Below are 19,504 nucleotides of genomic sequence, written 5' to 3' on the forward strand. Positions count from 1 at the left end.
GATGATTCTTTCAACACAGGCACAGAGACGTCCTTCAGCTGATTTAGAAGAATGTGCCGTCGACCGATTAGACAAGTCGGAGAGAGTGCAAAGAAGGACGCAAACTGAAGACCAGCTAGAGAAGAAGGCGGGGCCGCTGCTGGAAAAAAGACTGAGACCATATTCTATCTTAAGTCTGGGGACTAGCCAATACAGTAGATGTTGAAGTGTGTCCTTACTGGCTGCAGCAGAATGAATGTAGTAAGAAGCGTGATATGGTACCAGCTGACTCAAACTGTCTTTGTTCCGACTGGCCTTATAAGTGAAACCAAATCTAATCTCAAGTTGACTCTTCTGTCTGGCACACTGCTGCAATCATTTGCTGTGGTCTCACTGGAATTGCAGCTGTAACTTCATTCAACAAATACATGTGAGGAATCACAAAGCATGTGAATTCATTCACCTCAAAATCCACGTATATTGAATCTGAGGGGAGGTCAGGATCTGTAATAGGCACTTAGTGATCCTGCCGTCTGCTTTTCCCTTCCCTGTTCCTTCCTGCCATTCCTCCCTTAACAGCCCTGCCCTGCTCTCCATGACCAATTAGAAGGGTCTTTAAGTTTCACTTATGTCATATCCTCCCTGTGTCCACTGCTGCAGAGAAAAGGAGAGAGCGAGAAAGAGAAAAAGAGAGAGAGAGAAAGAGAAAAGGAGAGAGAGAGAGAAAGAAAGAGAAAAGGAGAGAGAGAGAAAAGGAGAGAGAGAGAGAAAGAAAGAGAGAGAGAGAAAGAAAGAGAGAGAGAAAGAGAGAGGACAGCAGCAATGTGCCACTTTCATATATTTTCCAGAATCCCTTGGCTGGCCTTTACTGTCTGCCATTACTTCTTGTCACCTGGTTGTGAACGCTCTCAGTGGGCAACGGCACAAACAGGCAGAGCAGATCACAAAGACACTAGATGGACAGAAGCAAACTGAAGCAAAGGATCACTTTCCCCCCCCCCCCATTAGGAATTAGAGAGTAAGAAATTGATTGAATCTGCCACGTGATCCTCACAAAACAAATTTCCTCTGTGAAAGCGTTATTAGAAACATGTTCAGCTCACCCAAAATAAAATAAAAACAACGATCAGAATCAGATTATTTAAATGAAAGTCTACTCCTGCTTCACTCGGCCTGTTCTTCAACAAATGGCTGAACAAACGTCAAGAGATTCAACATAAGAATTTGCACAATTTAGTGTTTTCTGGACGACATGAATTAGAGTTAAAGGATTAAAGATAATAAATGCAATTTCACCTTTTGTTGTGTTTGAGAGTACATTTTGAGGGTACATTTTGAGTGCTATACTGCACTGTGAAGGTGTTCTTCTTATTCTTTTCATTCCGTCCGCTAGTATTATTTTATACACCCAGTATATATATATATATATTGCAAAGTGTTTCTGTTGCATTACAAGCTGTTGTGTTCACTTCCTGGTGACAACATGAAAGCATGGTTGGTAAATACACAATGTGACCAACGCAAGGTACAAATTACACAACTTACATACAACGCTAGTATCATTAAATCCTCCACATCTTGCAGGGAGCACTGCAGTGAACCTAGAGTAGGCCACCTTTTGATGGCCACCTGGAGAATAACTGATCGCAATCAACCCAACACAAGGTACGGAGTTAACAACGTATACCTTTTACTAGAGAGGCATCAATCTGTGGAAACAGATCTCTCTCATATAGTCGAAAGACGTACCATGTTAAAGCCTTAGAATAAAATGTACAGCACATAACCTATGGCCACATACACAGCGATGATTTGAGGCACATATTTTGCCCTTTTCTGGATAGTAGTCAACATCTTTTGTATTATTCATACAGTAATAAATGATTCCTCCTGAATGGTCGTGCAAATGCTATTTAAGGAATCAATCAAGTCAAAATATGTAATAAAATGAATTACCCATCAGTAAATTTGCAACACTCAATATGTTAACATAGTTTATGTCCTTGGTGTACTATCAAAATAAAATCAATGTGAGACATGTCCCCACATTGACAAGGCAAGGTCTTGTCTGATGGGAAAATACCATTGATAAATCATGCCAGCGTCTATTTCTAGCATGTTTTTAGGCAGAATGTAGGTCACGGTTGTATATGGGCCATAGGGTGATGAAGATCATTCAATAGATACAAAGCCATGACCCACGTACTCCATCCACTAACCCAAATTCATAACCCAGAGCACACACATAGGGACTTTATTTTTGGGACAGCTCAATTGCTGAATGTGAAAGGTGACATGCCTTCGTGGGGGGACAGCAGTTGGGGACGGTCTCCGTCTGTCCTTGACATGGCGGGGGAGCGCTAAGAGGATAGCTTAGAGTGGTGATAGGCCTAGATTTTTCCAAGCCCTGGGGTTACACAATGAACTAGATGTATTTTGGCTTTGTGAGCGGCATGAGGAAGCTATTTGTGAGTGTATATATTTGTGTGTGTGTGTGCGTTTGTTTCGTGGTGTCAAGCAAGTCAAAGTCAGTTTTGCAGTGTGGGCCAGACAGGCGCTGACAGTGGTCATGCCTGGGTATGTAGGACAAAAAACCTGTCTCATGCCTACTTGGTCTTTTGCCATTATTATGCTGCAATGCAAGCTGAATATCCCCTCTCTAAGCAGAGTATACAGTTACTGCAGGGGCTGCGATTGGTCTGCAGCTGGTCTGTATTTACTTAAAGTTGGGCTTGTTGAAGGCTAAACCGGCTGGAGAAATAGCTAAATTAACTTCTTTATTTTCTCAGTCATGCTCAATGTATTTCTTCTGATCTAGCACATGGTTTCATCTTTCTCACAACTGTTGCTACAGCTCTCTATGAATGAGTGAATGAGAAATGTTAACATGATTTAGTGATGATCATATCAGCATAACCTCTAGAACACTCGGACAAAGAAGTAGAGTGTGGCCTCAAGGACCAGGTTATTCTCTTAGTAGCACAAACAAATTCCAGAAAAATGGCAAATCTGCAGTCAATTCACAAGTTACACTGGCTTAATAGTCATTATGTCTGCATCTGTGTCAACAGGCAGAGTAAACTCTGGGAGCACACACAGCTATAAACACGTTTACCAGGAAACACTGGAGATAAAAGCCCCACAGCGTTAATGCCACTCAGTTGTAGAAACCGTAAAGATGCCCGAAGACAAAAGACAGAAATAAAGCAGAACTAAAACAGAGTTGGGATAGAAAAAAAACAAAAAAAAAAAAAAGAAGGAAGATGGGGAAGGAAACAAAGTGATAATGCAAAACAGAGTGAAATGGGGCAAAAAGGGAAAAGACAGACAGTAAACCGAAGTAATCATGTGAAATTATAATAAAAAAGTACAATTTTCCACACCCCTGTAAGCCTCCCAAGTGCACTTCTAAAGATTATTCCCCACACCCCAGATAACTTCTCAGTACCTGGGGGAGACAGAAACCACACACTGCTGGTCTGATTACACAAGAAAGATGGCGGACTTGATGACCTACTGGTGGGCAACATGCACAGAGCAAGAGGCTGTTGACTGAGGCAAGAGGCTTCTTTGCCACAAAGTCTTATTGTTCAGGGCTTCATGTACTGAACAAAGGGCGACAATATACAGTTGAGTCAGAGTATAACAAAGAACATACAAAGCAAAGACAGATAGAAGAAATTCCTTACTGGAGGGAGAGTGCTATATTGCAAACTCTCGCCTCCAAAATGACATTCAGGCTCACATAGTGCATCAGAAGCTAAGTGAAGACGACAGCCTATTTGTATTGACAGATGCAGAGAGCCTTGTCACTCATTGCTCTACAGCTTCACTCATTGAGTTTACATGCACACTATAACCAGATTACAGAGAACAATCTGATTAAGACGCACAATCTTTCATACACCCAATGCAGCCATTTCTTTCCTAACACCATGAAGCTGCTCAGCTCAGCTGGCTATAAACATGTTTGGCCTCAACTGCTCTGTGTGTTATCATGGGAAGTTATATTTAGTTTAGTTATACCCATCCATCGAGAATTCCCTCTGTACTTCCATCCAAAACGGAATCAAACAAAAATAAACTGGCAAACCTCACTGTTTTGAAACTCACTCAGTTTTGTTGGTTAATCTAGTTGGCTTAATCCTTATTTTTTTTTTTTCCCCCCATTGTATTTTTTTTCTGCCAGGTTGTTTTTGTTCATCTTTGAAGTAAACCCTCAAAAGAATGAATTGTGAATTTCTATCCAAAATAACACACGGAAAAAGAACAAACTCATCAATCCCACTTGGTTGTTTATTAATTGGGGCCGAATAGATTTAAATGGACGGTTATTTTCTCCAAAGAAATCTAAATTCACATCAACACGGCAAACAAAACACACGGTCACACCCACATAGGGCTGAAAACCACAGGCTGCCTGAAAGTGACGTAACTGGTGGATCCTTCAGCACATTGCTGGCAGCGTTTCTGAAAGAACAGGAAGAGGCATTTGGCTGCAAGCCAAAAAAAAGTGTGGCAGCCCATAAAAAAATATATTATTATTGTCACAAAAACAGATGATAAATAGGACATTTGCTGTCAATTCATTACTAACGCATGTATCCAGTCAAGCTTACAAAACTCCTAATGATTAAGCAAAATGTTTAAAAATAAAAGTATTGCTTTTGCAGGTGACTTCTTGTACATGACATGAGGAGGTGGCACATTCAGCGCGTGATGGCATATCTTCACTTTTAATGTTTATACTGCCTCATCAGCTTTATCACAAGCATACACAAAAATGGGGACAAATCCATTATTTTACCACACAAGACTTAACTGTTGTTACGCATATGCCGGCTAAAAGAACTGAGCAGGTCATGGCAAGTTCTGCAATCAGCTTACACAAGGAAAGAAGTACAGAACACATGCAGTTTTACCTCACTTTAAAAGTGATTGCAAAGCACTGATTGACACACTTAAATGATGCAATACTACATCAATAGTTTTGTCCTTTCACCGAAATGAGAACACGACATAACTAATGCCAAACTAACGAGCGTGACTGCTGCATGGTGAGGACTGTTGTCCCTTCACTGGACAACAGAGTTCCCATGGTCTCAGGAGGAGAGAGCCACTCCAACAGAGAGCCACTCAGAGCCTTAACTGCAGGGGGTATGGTGACACTCTCACCAGCAGTGGGCAAAGCAATTCACAAGCAATTTCAGTAATCGCTTGAGTTGTTGTAATGCAGACAAAACAAATGCGTATAGACTCAAGGATTTTCACATTTTGTGTCATCATCCCAGGATCTCAGGCATCATTTTCTTTGCCATCTTCCTTCAGTCTCCATGGAGACTGACATATCATCTTCCACAGAGGGCTCTCTCACATCGTATATATTTCACCACAACAGCACATTCTGGCTCCAACTTATTGTTCTGCCCTCCACCCGCATCTTTTGGTGTTTGGTGAGCTGCTGCCTTGTAAAGCGAACCCAGTCTCTTGAGTCCCAGTGCAGGAGAATGAGATGGAGGAAGCCAAAAACTATCTTCGGAAATGCGCTGGCGTCCTGTTGTTGGGTTTGACGTAGATACACAAAAGGATGTAAACCCACCAAAAGTGAGGAGAGGAAACACTCCAAAGACAGAGAGGTCTGTCTCTCTGTGACTTTACGTATCAAACGAGTGTAGAAAAGCCATGGTGACACAAGGGACAAAAAGGGAGTGCCATGAGCAGTGCTTGCATTCATCTAATCAAGTTGTTCAATGAATGAAATTATAATGCAAACACTTTGCTGGTTGCTTGGCCTTATGTAAGACTTTATAGCCCATATTTAGACATTAGGGCTCAACACTAAGTTTAAAAGCGATTGCCAGGCTGGCAACCAGGCCTCAGCTTAGTCATCTAATATTTTGAGTAATTCAGATATTCTGCAATTATATATGTCAGCTTAATAACGAACATGTATACATGTGATGTGTATGCTGTACCTGCTTTGCAGCTCAAAGAGGCCGGGATACTTCAGAAATTTCCTCTTTGCTTCTTGTTGACATTCATCTGTTTTTTTGTCAGTTGAATCAATATGCACATTCATTTGCGATGTTGACAGGTTAGTCAAACCTTTCACCACAGTCGAGAACAGATGCCTGTGCGCAAGCGAGCAAACACACCAACGCACCTGCAGCGTTACCACATGCGTTACCTGTACTGTCCAGCCCGAGGCTGTTACATATCGTCTTCTTCAGGTTTAAGATGTCTAGTCAGCCAGAATGCAGGTCGAGCTGCCACAAGTGAGGCACTCACTTTCATTGTTGGGACATATAAACTATAAACTATTTTCAGATAACCCGACAGAGCTGTAGTCTCATTATCCAACAGGCTGCGCACCTCCAAAAGGTGTTAAGAGTCACGACTGAGACCAGAGTGTATTGAGACCAAAACGAGACCAAGACTTTGAGGGGTCCAAGTTAAGCCCTTGCAAGAAGAGCATGCAAACCATAGGCACTCCCCAAATTGACACCAGAATTGGTTTGGCTGCCAGCTGAACAGAAACACAGGTTGCTCCTCTATTATATACCTGACAAAGTAGCTGCTACAGGAGTGTTTGAACTTGTGTTAAACCCTACTTGCCGTTACCACGGTAACCACTGATATTGCCAAATCAAGCAGCACCGAAATCTCAAGGATTACAACGTTAAATCTATGTTCTTGTTTAAGTGGTCTTGATATAAGGCTAAGAAGTGTCTCCAGTGATTAGATAGCTACTGTGTTCCAAGCATTAGTCAGGCCCTCACAGAGGGAAACAAACTAGCAAGAGGTTTAGGCTAACCTAAGTAGTAATGTAATCAATGATCTGTCCTGAAATGGCTACTTTTAATAGGCATTGTGCGGTTCATCCGTTTTCTTCCCCCATGGTATTCATGCCAGGTTTCACCAGCTTTTGGCTCACAACTGGCACTTCCAGATCCCGGCCTACCTCCTGACTCATCTTCTTCTACTTCAGTTTGAGATTTTCAGAGAGTGACTTTCAGCAGAGTGTGAGCCTGCAACGCGTTTATCCTGCTGCTTTTTATTCGTAGGTGGGGAGCATAGATACTATGATAGAGAAAGACGTAGTAAGAACAGAGAGTTGGCTGATTCCCAGTCGAGTCGGAGCGCGAGATGTACCCCGTTAATGAACATGAAGCATCATTTGTTGTTGGCCGATAGTCTATTGAGGCTACCGTGGGTGGAAAGAACTACTCTCTCCTCCAACAACATATTCCTTCCTGACTTTTTTCCAAGTAAGTAACTTTATAAAGAAGCCCTCGCAGTGTGAATGTGTGGGACAGATGCCAAAACTGGAACTGGAAACTTTTTTTAGAAAGATTTTCTAAATTTCATTCCTTCCTGTAAAACTCCATTATAGCTGCATTGGAAATATCCTGACATAATGATGTTGCATTATCTATTTTCAGGCCGTTTGCTGCAGGAGTCAGTAAAATCAGCCAGCAAATAAAAATGTATCCAGAGTTGCAATGGCATCCGTTTCTAATCTGTTGGCTGTGGCCCTCATTAGGCAGTATGGATAGATGGAAGGAGCTAAAGTATCACGGCTTGAAAGCCCCTTGACAGTCAGCATGACGCATACAGAGTATGAGTTTCCTATATAAGTTGAAATTTACCTTTCTTTTTCCTAATATCTGACAAAATCAAACATATAATTGTTAAGCACAGAGGCAAAACCTGGATGTTTAGATGAAGTTCACTTCCTTTCTTGTCTAAAATGACTTGACTCTCGCTTGCTTGTCTGTGTGATACTCTCCCAACCCCCAAAGGGCTTGCTGCAATTTACACATTCCTGAAATCCTAAATCTTGCAGAGTGTCAGACGGTCAGCAGAATCTGTGGTGCACTTATTACATAACAGCGTCTCACTTTACCCCGACCCTACCAGTCTGAGAAAACAGAGCCCACGGAAGAAGCACGGCACACGAGAGCGCCGCATAATGCTCTCATAACAATCCCCGTCTCATCCTGACTGGCTGGATACAAGCCATAACACACAGAGCTAAAGCGCTCTCTGAGCAGCGAACATCATTTACAGCAGCTATTTACAACTAAAATGATTGCATTGTTGACTGTCTGGTTCACACACACACACACACAGTGTACCTGGAAACTGGCACCACCCTTGAACACTCTCTAAAACCCTGCTGAAATGGCATTTTAGATGTTGCATAACGCTTGGCACCCAGACCGCACAAAGGCAGACTACAAACCCTGGAGTCAGATTACACCAAAATGTCTCATCTAGATGTGCAGATGTTTAGGAGTAATTCAACAAGTGTACTCTGCAGTAATGTCCTGCGTATATCTGAGACAGCTTAGCGTCTTTAGAAATGGCAGATTTAAATTCCCGGAAAGCCCTGCCCTCACAGACGGGTAACTGACACCAATTTGAGTTTTAATTACTGGTTAAGTGTATTTAAACACAACGGGTGTCACATTTCTAGATCAACTCCCGTCTCAGGCTGACTAATCTCCTTAACATTAGATGCTGCTGTGCGAGCTATAACTCTCACACAGGCAGATGGCCTCTTCAGGTCTGGAAAACCAAAAGCAATTCCTTGTTTACTCCCGAGACACACTTGTGTGATTGCAACAGAATGCAACATGACATCCTAGGAATCAAGCAGCAGAATGTATTTACAGTGAAAAGCAGAAATATTGCAGCTACAAGCCCTGCTGTACTATTTTCATCCATAAAAGAAAACTACAAATCTGTCAGGGGGCTCTCTTTTGCAGAACAACAGTTTGAAGATTGCGCACAAAAAAAAAAAAAAAAAAAAAAGGGGGCCCAATCCAAAGCTGAGTCAATGCAAAACAAATCCAGTGACAAACTCTCCTGGAATCCGAATATCTGTTATGTTTACCAAAGTGCCTTATCATCACCATCACAATAACATAATCAGCAGAGATCCTTTTCAAAGCGCAGCAGTAATATGATTCAGTACACGGCGATGCCAAAAGGTCAGGCAGCCCCGTGAAAGGCTTAGCTAAACAAGTGTTTACTGAGAGAGGGCCTGGGCTTTGTGAGGCCGTCCCCTCCTTGTCTAGATACAAAGTGCGCTTCATGCGTGCCCGCCTGAGAACGTACGTGTTTCCGTTTACATTCAGGCTGGTGTATTCTCGACCTGTACTCCCTCTGGACTGGAATGGCACACTGAGTTCTGGGCATCCTAACTTCATTCCCTCTCACTCTTAAGTAAACTCATCTCCACTTTCCCCAGGGAACGGGCTGACTGCTGCTGCTGCTGCTGCTGCTGCTGGTCACAGGAATGTGTTGCTGTTTTGTACAAGACCAGCTTTCTCTTGTTTTGAACAAATCTGCTGCAGCAGCAGCAAAGTAGTGGCTTGATGCATTCATTCCCCCAATGGGACAAGCTCTTGCTGAGGAGAGTGGAAAAAAGTGCATCACAACATCGACTGCATGTCAGTCGAATTCGACATTCTCTAAATGTGTGTGTGTGTGTGTGTGTGTGAGAGTGAAAGTGTGTGTTTCACTTTGTAGCTCCTGTGATATGGCTAGAAGCATGAAACAGGAGAGAGATCAGTAGCGCTCGATGACAGGGATCTTACAAGCCAAGGTTCAGAACAGGGTGGACCTCAGATGTTGCATGTTGCTCAAGCTGCCCCAGGGACAACAACCAGGCACTCGAACACACAATTTTGAGGTGAACCAGTTTTTTCTCTCCACATAGTGACATCCGACATCAGATTGACTTTTTACAGGATGCTGATATTTTAGCTTTCTTAGCTGAAAATGATAGAGAAAATACAAATACGTTAGCCTACCTGAGAGCAGATAAGAAGAGAGATGAGAACACGATGTACAGGTAAGACAGACATTAGAAATGTATTTCATGTACACACACACACACACACACACACACACACACATAGCAAAACTCGGTTTGTCTAGTAGCCTGGTTCCATAGCGTTGCCTGTAATCTGACTGTACCCTGAGGGAGGACCTGCTTCTTAAAATGGAAATAGTAGGACACTGTATGACCTTTCAAAGCTCTGTTGGAGCCGTCCATTCTGAAAATGATATGCGTGGAGTTCAGAAGCAACAACTCTGCAGCTGCTGCATGTGGAACGAGCACGATTTAAGACTGTGGTGAACAACGATTACAGCAACTTTCATCAAGTGTGAGCAACAAACACAGCCCGGCGTTGGCACACATACACCAACACACTGAAGCCCCTTATTGATGTCATTTTGAAGCAGCTATACCTGCAGCCTGTGCCATGTCATGCACTACCCGTTTACCCCAAAATAGGCCAGCAAGGAGTTCACAATTAAACGCAAGACACCGCTAATAGTTGGTTAGTCGAAACGCAGCATATATATATATAGCTGTAAAAACGATGAAATGGCGCAAATAAAATGCGACAGCAGTTTATAGGCTAATTGAGACGGATCCTAGACTGCTGACGTTTACGCGGAATAGAAGCGCACGACCCTTACCTGGCTTTCTGCGATAACGCCGTCTTGATGGTGTATCCTCAGGAAAAAGGTTGGAACGATGATCTCCTGAATTGGATTAGCGAAGAGGCGGCCAACCAGTCAGGCGGAGGAGGAGGAGGAGGAGAATATCTCTGAAGGGGTGATGCCCATGTTCATTATGTGTCCCTCCAACGTCGGGGTGGAAACATTTGACCCGCTACTGTCGCCTACAGCGCGTGAGATCAGGCCCTGGCGAGACACTAACACCGACAACCATCGGCGACAAAAAAGAAAAACAGCGTAGATAAATAAGCCAGATCAGAGGGAAGCGCACAGCTGACACGCTCCAGAATCTGTTTTTGCTTGATAGTAGGTTTGTTTGCACACCGGACCAGCGGTCCGATCTCGATTACTGGCGAGTGCGCAACGTCCTGCGAAACGCAAGAGGCGTATCTCACAGCAAAGACATCCGGGGGCGGCGTGTTTACCTCTCCGCCGTTCGCGCTGCCGTGCTCCGTTGGAAATCAGCTGCTCCTCCACTGGAGGGACGCCATTTGTTCGTGCGAGGCTTCCCGTCTGCTGCCACTTAAAGGGGGGAGCTCAGCGCCGTCCTCCGTTTCATAACCGACAGCGCCTTCTGCTGCCACAGTACTGCAATCGTACCGTTGGTTTGAATTACAAGTCGAATATATTCTCACTTCCCTCTAGTGGCATAGAGCCATGCAGACACTGTAGTTTGCAGATTTTATATATTTTAATATATTATTTTCCAGATTTTTAGATTTTGTACAAATAATACATCCGTAATGCAATATAGGTGAATGGAATTTGTACCAATCACTACATTTCATTGGTCCATCCACTGTATTGGGATCTTATTTTCTTTTTTAAAACCCCCTTTTAAAAAGCAGCTGATGCAACAGTGTAGGTAGTTCCAGGACTGATCTCTTTATGTAATGTATAACCTCATGTGAAGTTTTTTGTATTTTTTATTTTGGTTTATTGACAACATTGTAATATATTCAGAGGGAACAATATATCAGAAATTAAACGATATACTTATTTTCATGTTTTTTTTCTGGTGTTCACACAGTCCACCTTTATCAAGATGTAGACAATCAAAAATATATTGCTACATGATTTGAATTTCCTGTGAAATGTCCATTTACCAACAGTAGAACAATTTGAATGTACTTTGTATATGAGCAGCTGTAGTCTACCAGGTTTGAGCAGGTAGAGACCTGTCCTTAAAAGTATGCATAACAGGACAGACCAGTCTGCTCAGCAGGGTAGACAAGTTCTTCAGGATTAGTTTAAAATCCCTTTCATTTATCAGCCATGACGTCTGTTTGACATCCTTTACTGGAACTGTACATGAGTCAGTAGGACTGGTTTCTGCTTTACTAGTTAGTTAAAATGTTACGAAAAAAATTGTTCATGAGCAATATGTAGCTATAATGACGATGTTTAACCAATTTAGACCTTTAGACTGGCCTTTAATTGGCCATAATGGAAGAGAATTATTTTTTACAAGAATTTAGGATGCTGCCACCGACCAAAATAAAATGAAATAAAACCCTTTTCATAATTATTTTCATCATAAATATGTTTATTAAATCATATTTACTCACACAAGTGTCTACAGTGTAATAAAATAATATGGTATATATATATATATACAACAATATAGATCTATATATTTCTACATATATATTTTTCTCCAAACATAAGCAGTGCACTGAGTTTTAAAAGTAACACATATACAGACAAAAACAACAAACGCAATGGATTTTCACCACTCCAGCTTCATGTCGGCTTTGCTCCACACATATTTCCCTCCTCTTTTCAGAAACATCTTTTCATCAAAGCCACTAAAGCAAATGGCCTCCCTCACACCAACATCAAGGATGGACTTGGACGGGTCCTTCCGTCCCTCTCGACAGTCCAGGAAACGCATCTGAAAAATGAAGAAAGAGTAAATCAGCTACACGTTTAGATGCTCATCAAATGTGGTAAGTGATCGAACAATTAGAAGGCAAAGAATAAAAATCAGCAATCCTAAGGGGAGTGTGTTCGGTCCATAAACAATATACCGTGTACTTACATATTCATCCAGGATCAGGTAGGAATTCCTCATCTGTGAAGACAGAGACAACCACAAACTTCAGTTATGTTAGTCTAGGGCCTGGCATCTCTTTGCTGACATTGTCACACTATTTACACGCTAACAACACCCCCGAAAGAAAATGTTCCAGTATAATTTCTGACAAGATACAGGATGAATTGGTCTCAGCCACGATACATTTTGGTCGGGCCTCAGTCCAATGAGCATGGCTGACATTTTACTTGACCACTGTGGTTGTATAACACTCTACATTTGTATACACAGAATCCCATTCTTGTTTCACTTTGTAAACTTATGTACACTATGTGGTGGATATATTTGGATGATCGCAAATGCATTTAGCCAAAAGCAGTTTTGTTTATTTGTTTATTTTTATTTATTTATTTGCTTCATTTCCACTCGTTCATTAAAATGTGACAGATTTTGGAGAGATTTGACTTGCTGTCAGTCTTTTAGAGATGTCACCTTAAGTCATATTGACAACAATCTCATACCTTCTCATTGGACTCAGGAACAAGGCAGGGCACGCTGCTGTGTCTTTCCAGAAACTCCTGAAACAGCTGCTCGCTGATGACGAACCTCTCTGCCTCTCTCAGGGCTTTCTCTCCTGCATTTTCCCCGTCAATCAGCAGACACTGGAATACCTGTGCACAGCAAGCCCAGACACAAAGGGGTGAGTATGTGTGCCAAGATGTCACACACGCAAACGTACACGCTCTCTCCCTCTCCGCCGTTACCTTCCAGCGGACCGGGTTAAGCTGGAGGATGTTCTCCGTCATGTCTTCGTCCACGTTGAAGGTGTTGATGACTGAGTTGATTTTGAACGCCACTTTGTACTGCTGGCACCAGATGCGAATCTTGTGGAGGTTGTCGATGTGGCTCTTCTTCCCCTGAGCTCTGCCAATCAGCTGGTTGGTTGCTTCATCAAAACTGTCACAGGAGATGGCCAGGATGTCCAGATCGTCACCTGGTGGAGAGAGAGAGAGAGAGAGAGATGATCATTTTTAGGATCATGCTTTAAATTTTGCATTGGTGCCAAATGCATTTTTTCTTCTTAGTCTAAAAATTTAAATTTAAATTTAATATTAAGTTAAGAAAAATTAATTTGTCCTAAGAAGTTGAGAGTTCTTCTTACCGTATTTCTGGAACCATTTTTCTTTAATCATGCTCCCGTTGCTGACAATGCTGACACTCGGGAGCTGGAGGTCCTGTTTGCAGTACTGAACTAATTTCCCTAGAAAATCTCCTTTCTCGTGCAAGAAAGGCTCTCCTCCAGAGAAGTTGATCTTCTCCATGCCTAACAAACAGAGCGATGAGTTTAACTGTATGCACGAGGTTTGACACCACACAGAGTATATACTAATAATCTGTCCAATTTACCTGATCCCTTCAGGAGTTTGAGGCCCTTCTTGGCTTCATCCAGAGGCAGGACGAAGGATGTCTTTGCAGTGTGGAAGCAGAATCCACATTTGTAATTACACTTGCGTGTAAAATGATAGTTGACACTTGTTGGAGTCATCGCATTTTGGTCTTTCCCTTGGTCCACTTTTCTGTCAACAGGTGCGGCGGATGATAGTGTTCCCCAACACACTCGGGATGTCCCGTAACACACTTTTGAAAAGACGCTCGCAAATATGAAGCGCAGACTGTCGATGCAAAGCTGCAGCAGCAGCATCGGAGACGTGACCACAGAGGAGAGTTGCATCTTCAAACCGACCGTGTAGGACACCTTGTGCAGGTTGACGCTTCCTTATATACACGTATGCAGGGCAACCCTAATCAACAGAGAAGGAAACTCGATCAGCTGAGCGACTCAGTTTCTGTTTACAAAAAGTCGAAAGCGAAAGCTGGGGGGGGCGATGACGTGCAGTGATAAAAATGTGCCGTGTGTGATAAGAGTCAGGACCTTCATGTCTTATAGGATATTTGCTATTATATGGATTTAAGCGATATTATATGCTGTTAAATATAATGGCGCGGTTGTAGCAAGGCTTTTGGTGACTTTTAAAACAGGAGCAGTCAAATGCAATTTTGTAAAGGGGTGCCTGCTGACGGTCTTTAAATTATTTCATGCCTGAGTCTGCATGTTTGTCTTTAGTCTTGAATAACATATTAAATACTCTCAATTTATTTCATTCCAACATCTAAGATGTATATCAGCCCTGGGTCCCATAATGCCCCACCTGAGGAAGTGAACACCTAATTAGGATGTCAAATTGAAACCAATACTGTGACACAACCAGCGACTGTTTACTTCTGGTGTCTCACACTTTTCTATAAACACAACTTAGAGCCACGGGTAATGTTTCTCTACTTGCACCACCCATCTGATAGCGGAGGCAAAGTTTCGTTTTCCCCGTTAAGCGCAGTAACTTTCGTTTTCGTCGTTAAGCGCAGTAACTTTCGTTTTCCCTGCAGCGGGTTTATGTCGCGCCTCGTAGTCGTTCGGCTGTCCCAGATTGGAAGCCGATCAACAGGCTACATCCGAAGAAAGAAATGGCACGGCGCACTATGTCCCTTATTCCTCAGTGGTCCTCTCGTGTTTTTTCAGTGGAGCTGAATGGAGCACCCTTCTACTTTTCAACTCGAGAGAAGCACCGGGGAGAAGAAGTGCCGCGGGTGTTCAGAGAAGTACAGAACTATGCGAGGCTTTACTCCCTCCTTGTCTGCAGCAGCGACAAAATCAGACGTGCCAAGTTTTACGCGGAGCTGAAAGACAAATTGTTGCGAGAGTTGCCGCCAGAGTGTCATTTGTCTCCCATGTCCTCTTTTCTGCCAAATGTCAGGGATTCTCTCTTAAATGGGTACTTTTTGAAAGATAATTCAGAGAGTTCATCCCAGACTGAGCGACTTTTGAGAGATGTATCACAGCGTGATCCGGTGTTTGTGTGTTCATACTTGAAATGTGAGGACGGGCAACTGTGGACTCAGCATCTGTGGCCTCACGCAGATAGCCCAACGATGGAAATGTCAAAGGATTACTATGTGGTACCCTCAGAAGCGCCAGAATATCACCCATCAACACTCAACATCATCAACTCCGATGTTTTCTACAGTTTTGAGGAGGCCTACGCAGTTCTAGAAAAGGTTATTATAAAATTAGAGTTATTTTTGTCTGTACAGATACTCTTTTTCAGTTGGGTCATGAGGAGTGTTTGCAGGCAGGTCATTGTAGAACATGACCTGCCTGTTCTACAATCATAAAAACAAACTGTGTAGAGAGATTGCCTCACTTGCAAGATATGGCAAAGTGGCACGCTCTTGTGGTAGAAGAAGATATAGGAGTGTGGCCCGAAGAGGCTCTTAATGCTTCCATTTATCTAGCAGTGCCAGGTGGCCCACAGTAGTGTGTGTGTTCATGCGCACCACAGTCTATGACTCCCTCCTGCCTCCTCTCACAGCAGCAAACTGATTTTGTCTGTTCTGCAGTGCGGTGACATCATCCCAGAGGCGATGTCTGTGCTGGAGCTGCTGCCCAGCAGAGCGGAGGCCAGACGTAAACCAGACTTCCCTGTTATTGTCATAGAGGGCCTGGATGCCACAGGTTAATGCCATTACCTCATAAATAAATATGGGATCAGTTTGATGTATAGATGTCTCGCTATGATTGCCAGTTGTTCTCTGCTAAAGCCATTATCTGCCAGTGAGCTTCGCCTAATGGAATATCATGTATCATGACCTCAGGAAAGTTACAGCACTGTGAAAATGGTTTATTGAAGAGCTAGCTCATCTAATACTCTTTGCAAACCTCATGAAACCTCAACCATGTAGCCTAGGATGGGAGTTTTAACTTCTCAAGAGTCGCTTCAGTCCCTTATTACATTTACAAAAGAAAGATATCATGAATCCTACTTTCAGTTTTCTGAAAACTCTCCCAGTCTTTGTGTTTATTCTTTGTATTCTATTGATTCTTTCCTCCCTCCCTCTCCCCATCACAGGTAAAACCACTCTGACTGAGTCTCTGAGGGATGCTCTAGGGACCTCTCTTTTATGGTCCCCTCCCCAGTGCCTGTCCCCCATGAGGGCCCGCTTTGATCGAGAGCCGCCCCTCATCCGCAGGGCCTTCTATGCTCTGGGGAACTACATCACAGCTGAACAAATAGGCCAGGAGGGCATGAAGAGGCCTGTCATCGTTGACAGGTAAAGACAGCAGAGATGTCGCAGGTGTTGTGACGTTTGCCTGTTGTGTGACCTGTTTTGAGACAGAGGGGACAATAGATACATTCCACTGAGATCTAGACCTACAATTCACCGTTAAACATCTGCTACTCCACCTGCGAGTTACCTGATCATCCATCGACCCATCGCTCACCTTTCAATCCGCCATCTATTATCTGTCCCTAGATTCTGGCACAGCACCGCAGCGTATGCCATTGCCACAGCAGTGAGCGGTCAAGTGTGCAACCTTCCAGCAGAGGGTTCGGAGGTTTACCGTTGGCCCAGTGACCTGCTCCAGCCCAGCCTTGTGGTCTTACTCACCCTGGACCAGGAGGAGAGGAAGAGGAGACTGGGGAACAGAGGTCAAGGAGAGACGAAAGAGGAGCAAGAGCTGGACCACAACCAGCTTTTCAGACTCAAGTAAGATATTTGAATTACATGTACATAACATATGTGTAGGATACATACATGTTTTAAAATACGGGGTAGGGCTAATTATTTACATTATCTACTGAATCTACTAATTGCTTCTTTGATTAATCGATGAATTGTTTTTTCTACAAAATGTAAGAAAATTGTGAAAAGTTCCAATCACAATTTCCTAAAAACCTATTGTGATGTCTTCAAATTGCTTGTTATGTGCAACCGATAGTCCAAAACCTAGAGGTATTCAGTTTACAGTCATACCAAACAGAGGGAAAAAAAGCTCTGTTTTGAGAGAAAGACCACATTTGTGTTTGAGGTCTTATTATCGAAATAGCATTTCATTTAATGGACTCATCATTACATCACAAATACTGGGATTAGAAATTGTTTCTGATAAAAATTAACTAATTTTTAAAGATTCCTTAAGTTGGCACAATGTTAATACCACCAGAGTTACCATCACAAAATATTATGAAACAAGTGAAATGGCACTGAAACAACTATTTCATAAAAAAATGTCACCTGTTTCATCAGTTTTAGGACTATAATCCACTAAACCATAAAAACTAAAAGCCTAAATCAGTTGATACAATGAACATTTTTTTAGCAGTCATACAATAAACCGTTATTGTTGGTGTTTTTGGGATTGCATTCTAGACACACTATTAATCTGACTGAGGTCCAGTATGGTAGTACTACTGTACGTTACACAGAGTGGGTAATGACAGACAGAGAGAGAAAAAACCCCACAGTAGACACACTTGGCAGTGTGACATGTGTGGACAAATGTTCTACAGTCTGTGATGAAAAAAAGTTCTCTGTGAGTGTGAAAACATTGAAACCACAGATGGGGCTACAAACCGTCTTCCCCGTTCCACTGAGTCAGGTCAGCTCAGTCTTAGTCTGATCCATCAAACACTTAACAATCAATTGCTGTCCCGTGGGGGAAGCAGCTGATGAGAAAGAACAGGTGATTAGTTGCTGAGCTGTTGTGCTCCATTAAGCTGGTCAAAACTCGCAAAGGCACTGCCTGCCCAGATAGTCGCTTCGCAGACAGGTCGATGGCTACTTTCATTCATCCTCTATCCTGACATAATGGCCTTTCCACACGGGACAGCCAGATGTTGGGCCAGCAGAATTAGAAAATGGTGGGAGTTGACTGTCTGCCGCTGAGAGAGTGAGAGATTCTGCAGACTTGGTCAATCATTATCACAAGGACTATTCTTCATTTGTCTCAGGGAATGGCTGCGCTCCGAGCCATCTGTGATGTTTCGCATACCAAAGTTTCTCACATGTTGTGCATTTTATTACTCTCCTCAATCTTCACCAAAACTGTAAGCAGTGAAAATACTGAAAACAGGATTATTCAGTGTAATATAAAGTGCCATTTGCTGTGTTTATATGCTTATTCTCGTCACTTGTTGACTAAGGTGTTTGTGTGTGTCTGCAGAGTGGAGACGGCTTACCAGAGGATCAGTGGGCCACCATTTGTCACTGTGGATGCTAGTCCTTCTGCAGACCAAGTGCTCCAGCAAGTGCTGCTTTTAATTAGGGGCAAATGCCACTTGTAAACAGTTTTCCATCTCTCCTGCTGTCGGCCAAGCATCAAGTGGGCGCAGTACCTCCTTTTACCGCTGGGTGCCAGTAAGGTGTTGTGAATGCACCAGGAGGAGGAATTGTGGCCAGATTGGAGTGTGGAGAAGAGATTATTTTCAGAATGAGTAAAGGTTGAATGGCCAGGGGCCAGAACTGCATGCTACAATCAGAAATACATATTCATGTAGACACAAACATGTATGCACTGATATTGACACACACACACTCACACACAAAACTATCGTCAAGAAGTGTGCACTTACAGTAACCACCGTTGTGACCTCTCAGAAATGAGACACAGTGTAGCCGCACTTATTGACTATCACTTGTATTTGGACCGACACGGAGGACATGGATGGCAACATTTATATAAGCACCATTGAGTTCGATTTCATTTTAGCACACAAACCAATCTCAGAATATATACATTCAGATAAATATATGTTTCAAATTAAAAGAAAATAAAACCAAGTATCTGTGTGGGGGTCTCTCCTTGAGTTAGCATGACTTACATAAGCCTACCAAAGAAGATATATACAATGTATGTGCTTACATAAGTGCATATAAACTTTCTGTGAACACAATGTTTTTTTACAATCCTGTTTTCAGTGCAATGCAGATGGCAATTCCCTGTAGTTCAACAGTGTGATATTGACACAACTGATGCCACTTGTATTGCTAACCTGTGTGACTCACAGTGGAGCTGTAGAGTACATTGAGAACATATAGTGCTGTTTGTACTTC

At 42.7% G+C, this 19,504-nt stretch overlaps 3 protein-coding genes across 3 annotated transcripts in view; 1 reads left to right on the forward strand and 2 right to left on the reverse strand.

Annotated features, from left to right (window-relative positions):
* The window catches only part of rnf144aa (ring finger protein 144aa), a 24,382-nt gene extending 13,348 nt beyond the window's left edge, over positions 1-11,034 (reverse strand). The window contains exon 1 of the mRNA XM_031847476.1: positions 10,477-11,034. The gene's annotated coding sequence lies outside the window, so the exon portion shown is untranslated. The remainder of the gene's footprint in view (positions 1-10,476) is intronic.
* A 1,075-nt stretch (positions 11,035-12,109) lies between these two features.
* On the reverse strand, positions 12,110-14,373 carry rsad2 (radical S-adenosyl methionine domain containing 2). Its single transcript, XM_031847956.1, has 6 exons — positions 13,961-14,373; positions 13,716-13,877; positions 13,318-13,547; positions 13,075-13,224; positions 12,560-12,592; positions 12,110-12,412 (listed from the first exon to the last, which is right to left on the reverse strand). Exons 1-6 carry the CDS (start codon positions 14,283-14,285, stop codon positions 12,248-12,250), a joined length of 1,065 nt encoding a protein of 354 aa, XP_031703816.1. The 5' UTR covers positions 14,286-14,373; the 3' UTR covers positions 12,110-12,247.
* A 596-nt stretch (positions 14,374-14,969) lies between these two features.
* On the forward strand, positions 14,970-19,231 carry cmpk2 (cytidine monophosphate (UMP-CMP) kinase 2, mitochondrial). The gene is made up of 5 exons (XM_031847955.1): positions 14,970-15,667; positions 16,010-16,124; positions 16,519-16,720; positions 16,925-17,158; positions 18,615-19,231. The coding sequence occupies exons 1-5, from the start codon at positions 15,077-15,079 to the stop codon at positions 18,733-18,735; spliced, it is 1,263 nt and encodes a 420-aa protein (XP_031703815.1). The 5' UTR covers positions 14,970-15,076; the 3' UTR covers positions 18,736-19,231.
* The last annotated feature ends 273 nt before the right edge of the window (positions 19,232-19,504 follow it).

Source organism: Anarrhichthys ocellatus, unplaced genomic scaffold (genome assembly GCF_004355925.1).
Source record: "Anarrhichthys ocellatus isolate YVR2014 unplaced genomic scaffold, GSC_Weel_1.0 scaffold7, whole genome shotgun sequence".
Taxonomy (NCBI): Eukaryota; Metazoa; Chordata; class Actinopteri; order Perciformes; family Anarhichadidae; genus Anarrhichthys; species Anarrhichthys ocellatus.

Coding starts and splice junctions, on each gene's coding strand:
- cmpk2 (XM_031847955.1), top strand. CDS start 15,077: ATGGCACGGCGCACTATGTCCCTTATTCCTCAGTGGTCCTCTCGTGTT. Junction 16,721..16,924: donor AGGCCTGTCATCGTTGACAG/GTAAAGACAGCA, acceptor ATCTGTCCCTAG/ATTCTGGCACAGCACCGCAG. Junction 17,159..18,614: donor AACCAGCTTTTCAGACTCAA/GTAAGATATTTG, acceptor GTGTGTCTGCAG/AGTGGAGACGGCTTACCAGA.
- rsad2 (XM_031847956.1), bottom strand. CDS start 14,285: ATGCAACTCTCCTCTGTGGTCACGTCTCCGATGCTGCTGCTGCAGCTT. Junction 13,878..13,960: donor CAAACTCCTGAAGGGATCAG/GTAAATTGGACA, acceptor TCTGTTTGTTAG/GCATGGAGAAGATCAACTTC. Junction 13,225..13,317: donor TTAACCCGGTCCGCTGGAAG/GTAACGGCGGAG, acceptor TGCTGTGCACAG/GTATTCCAGTGTCTGCTGAT.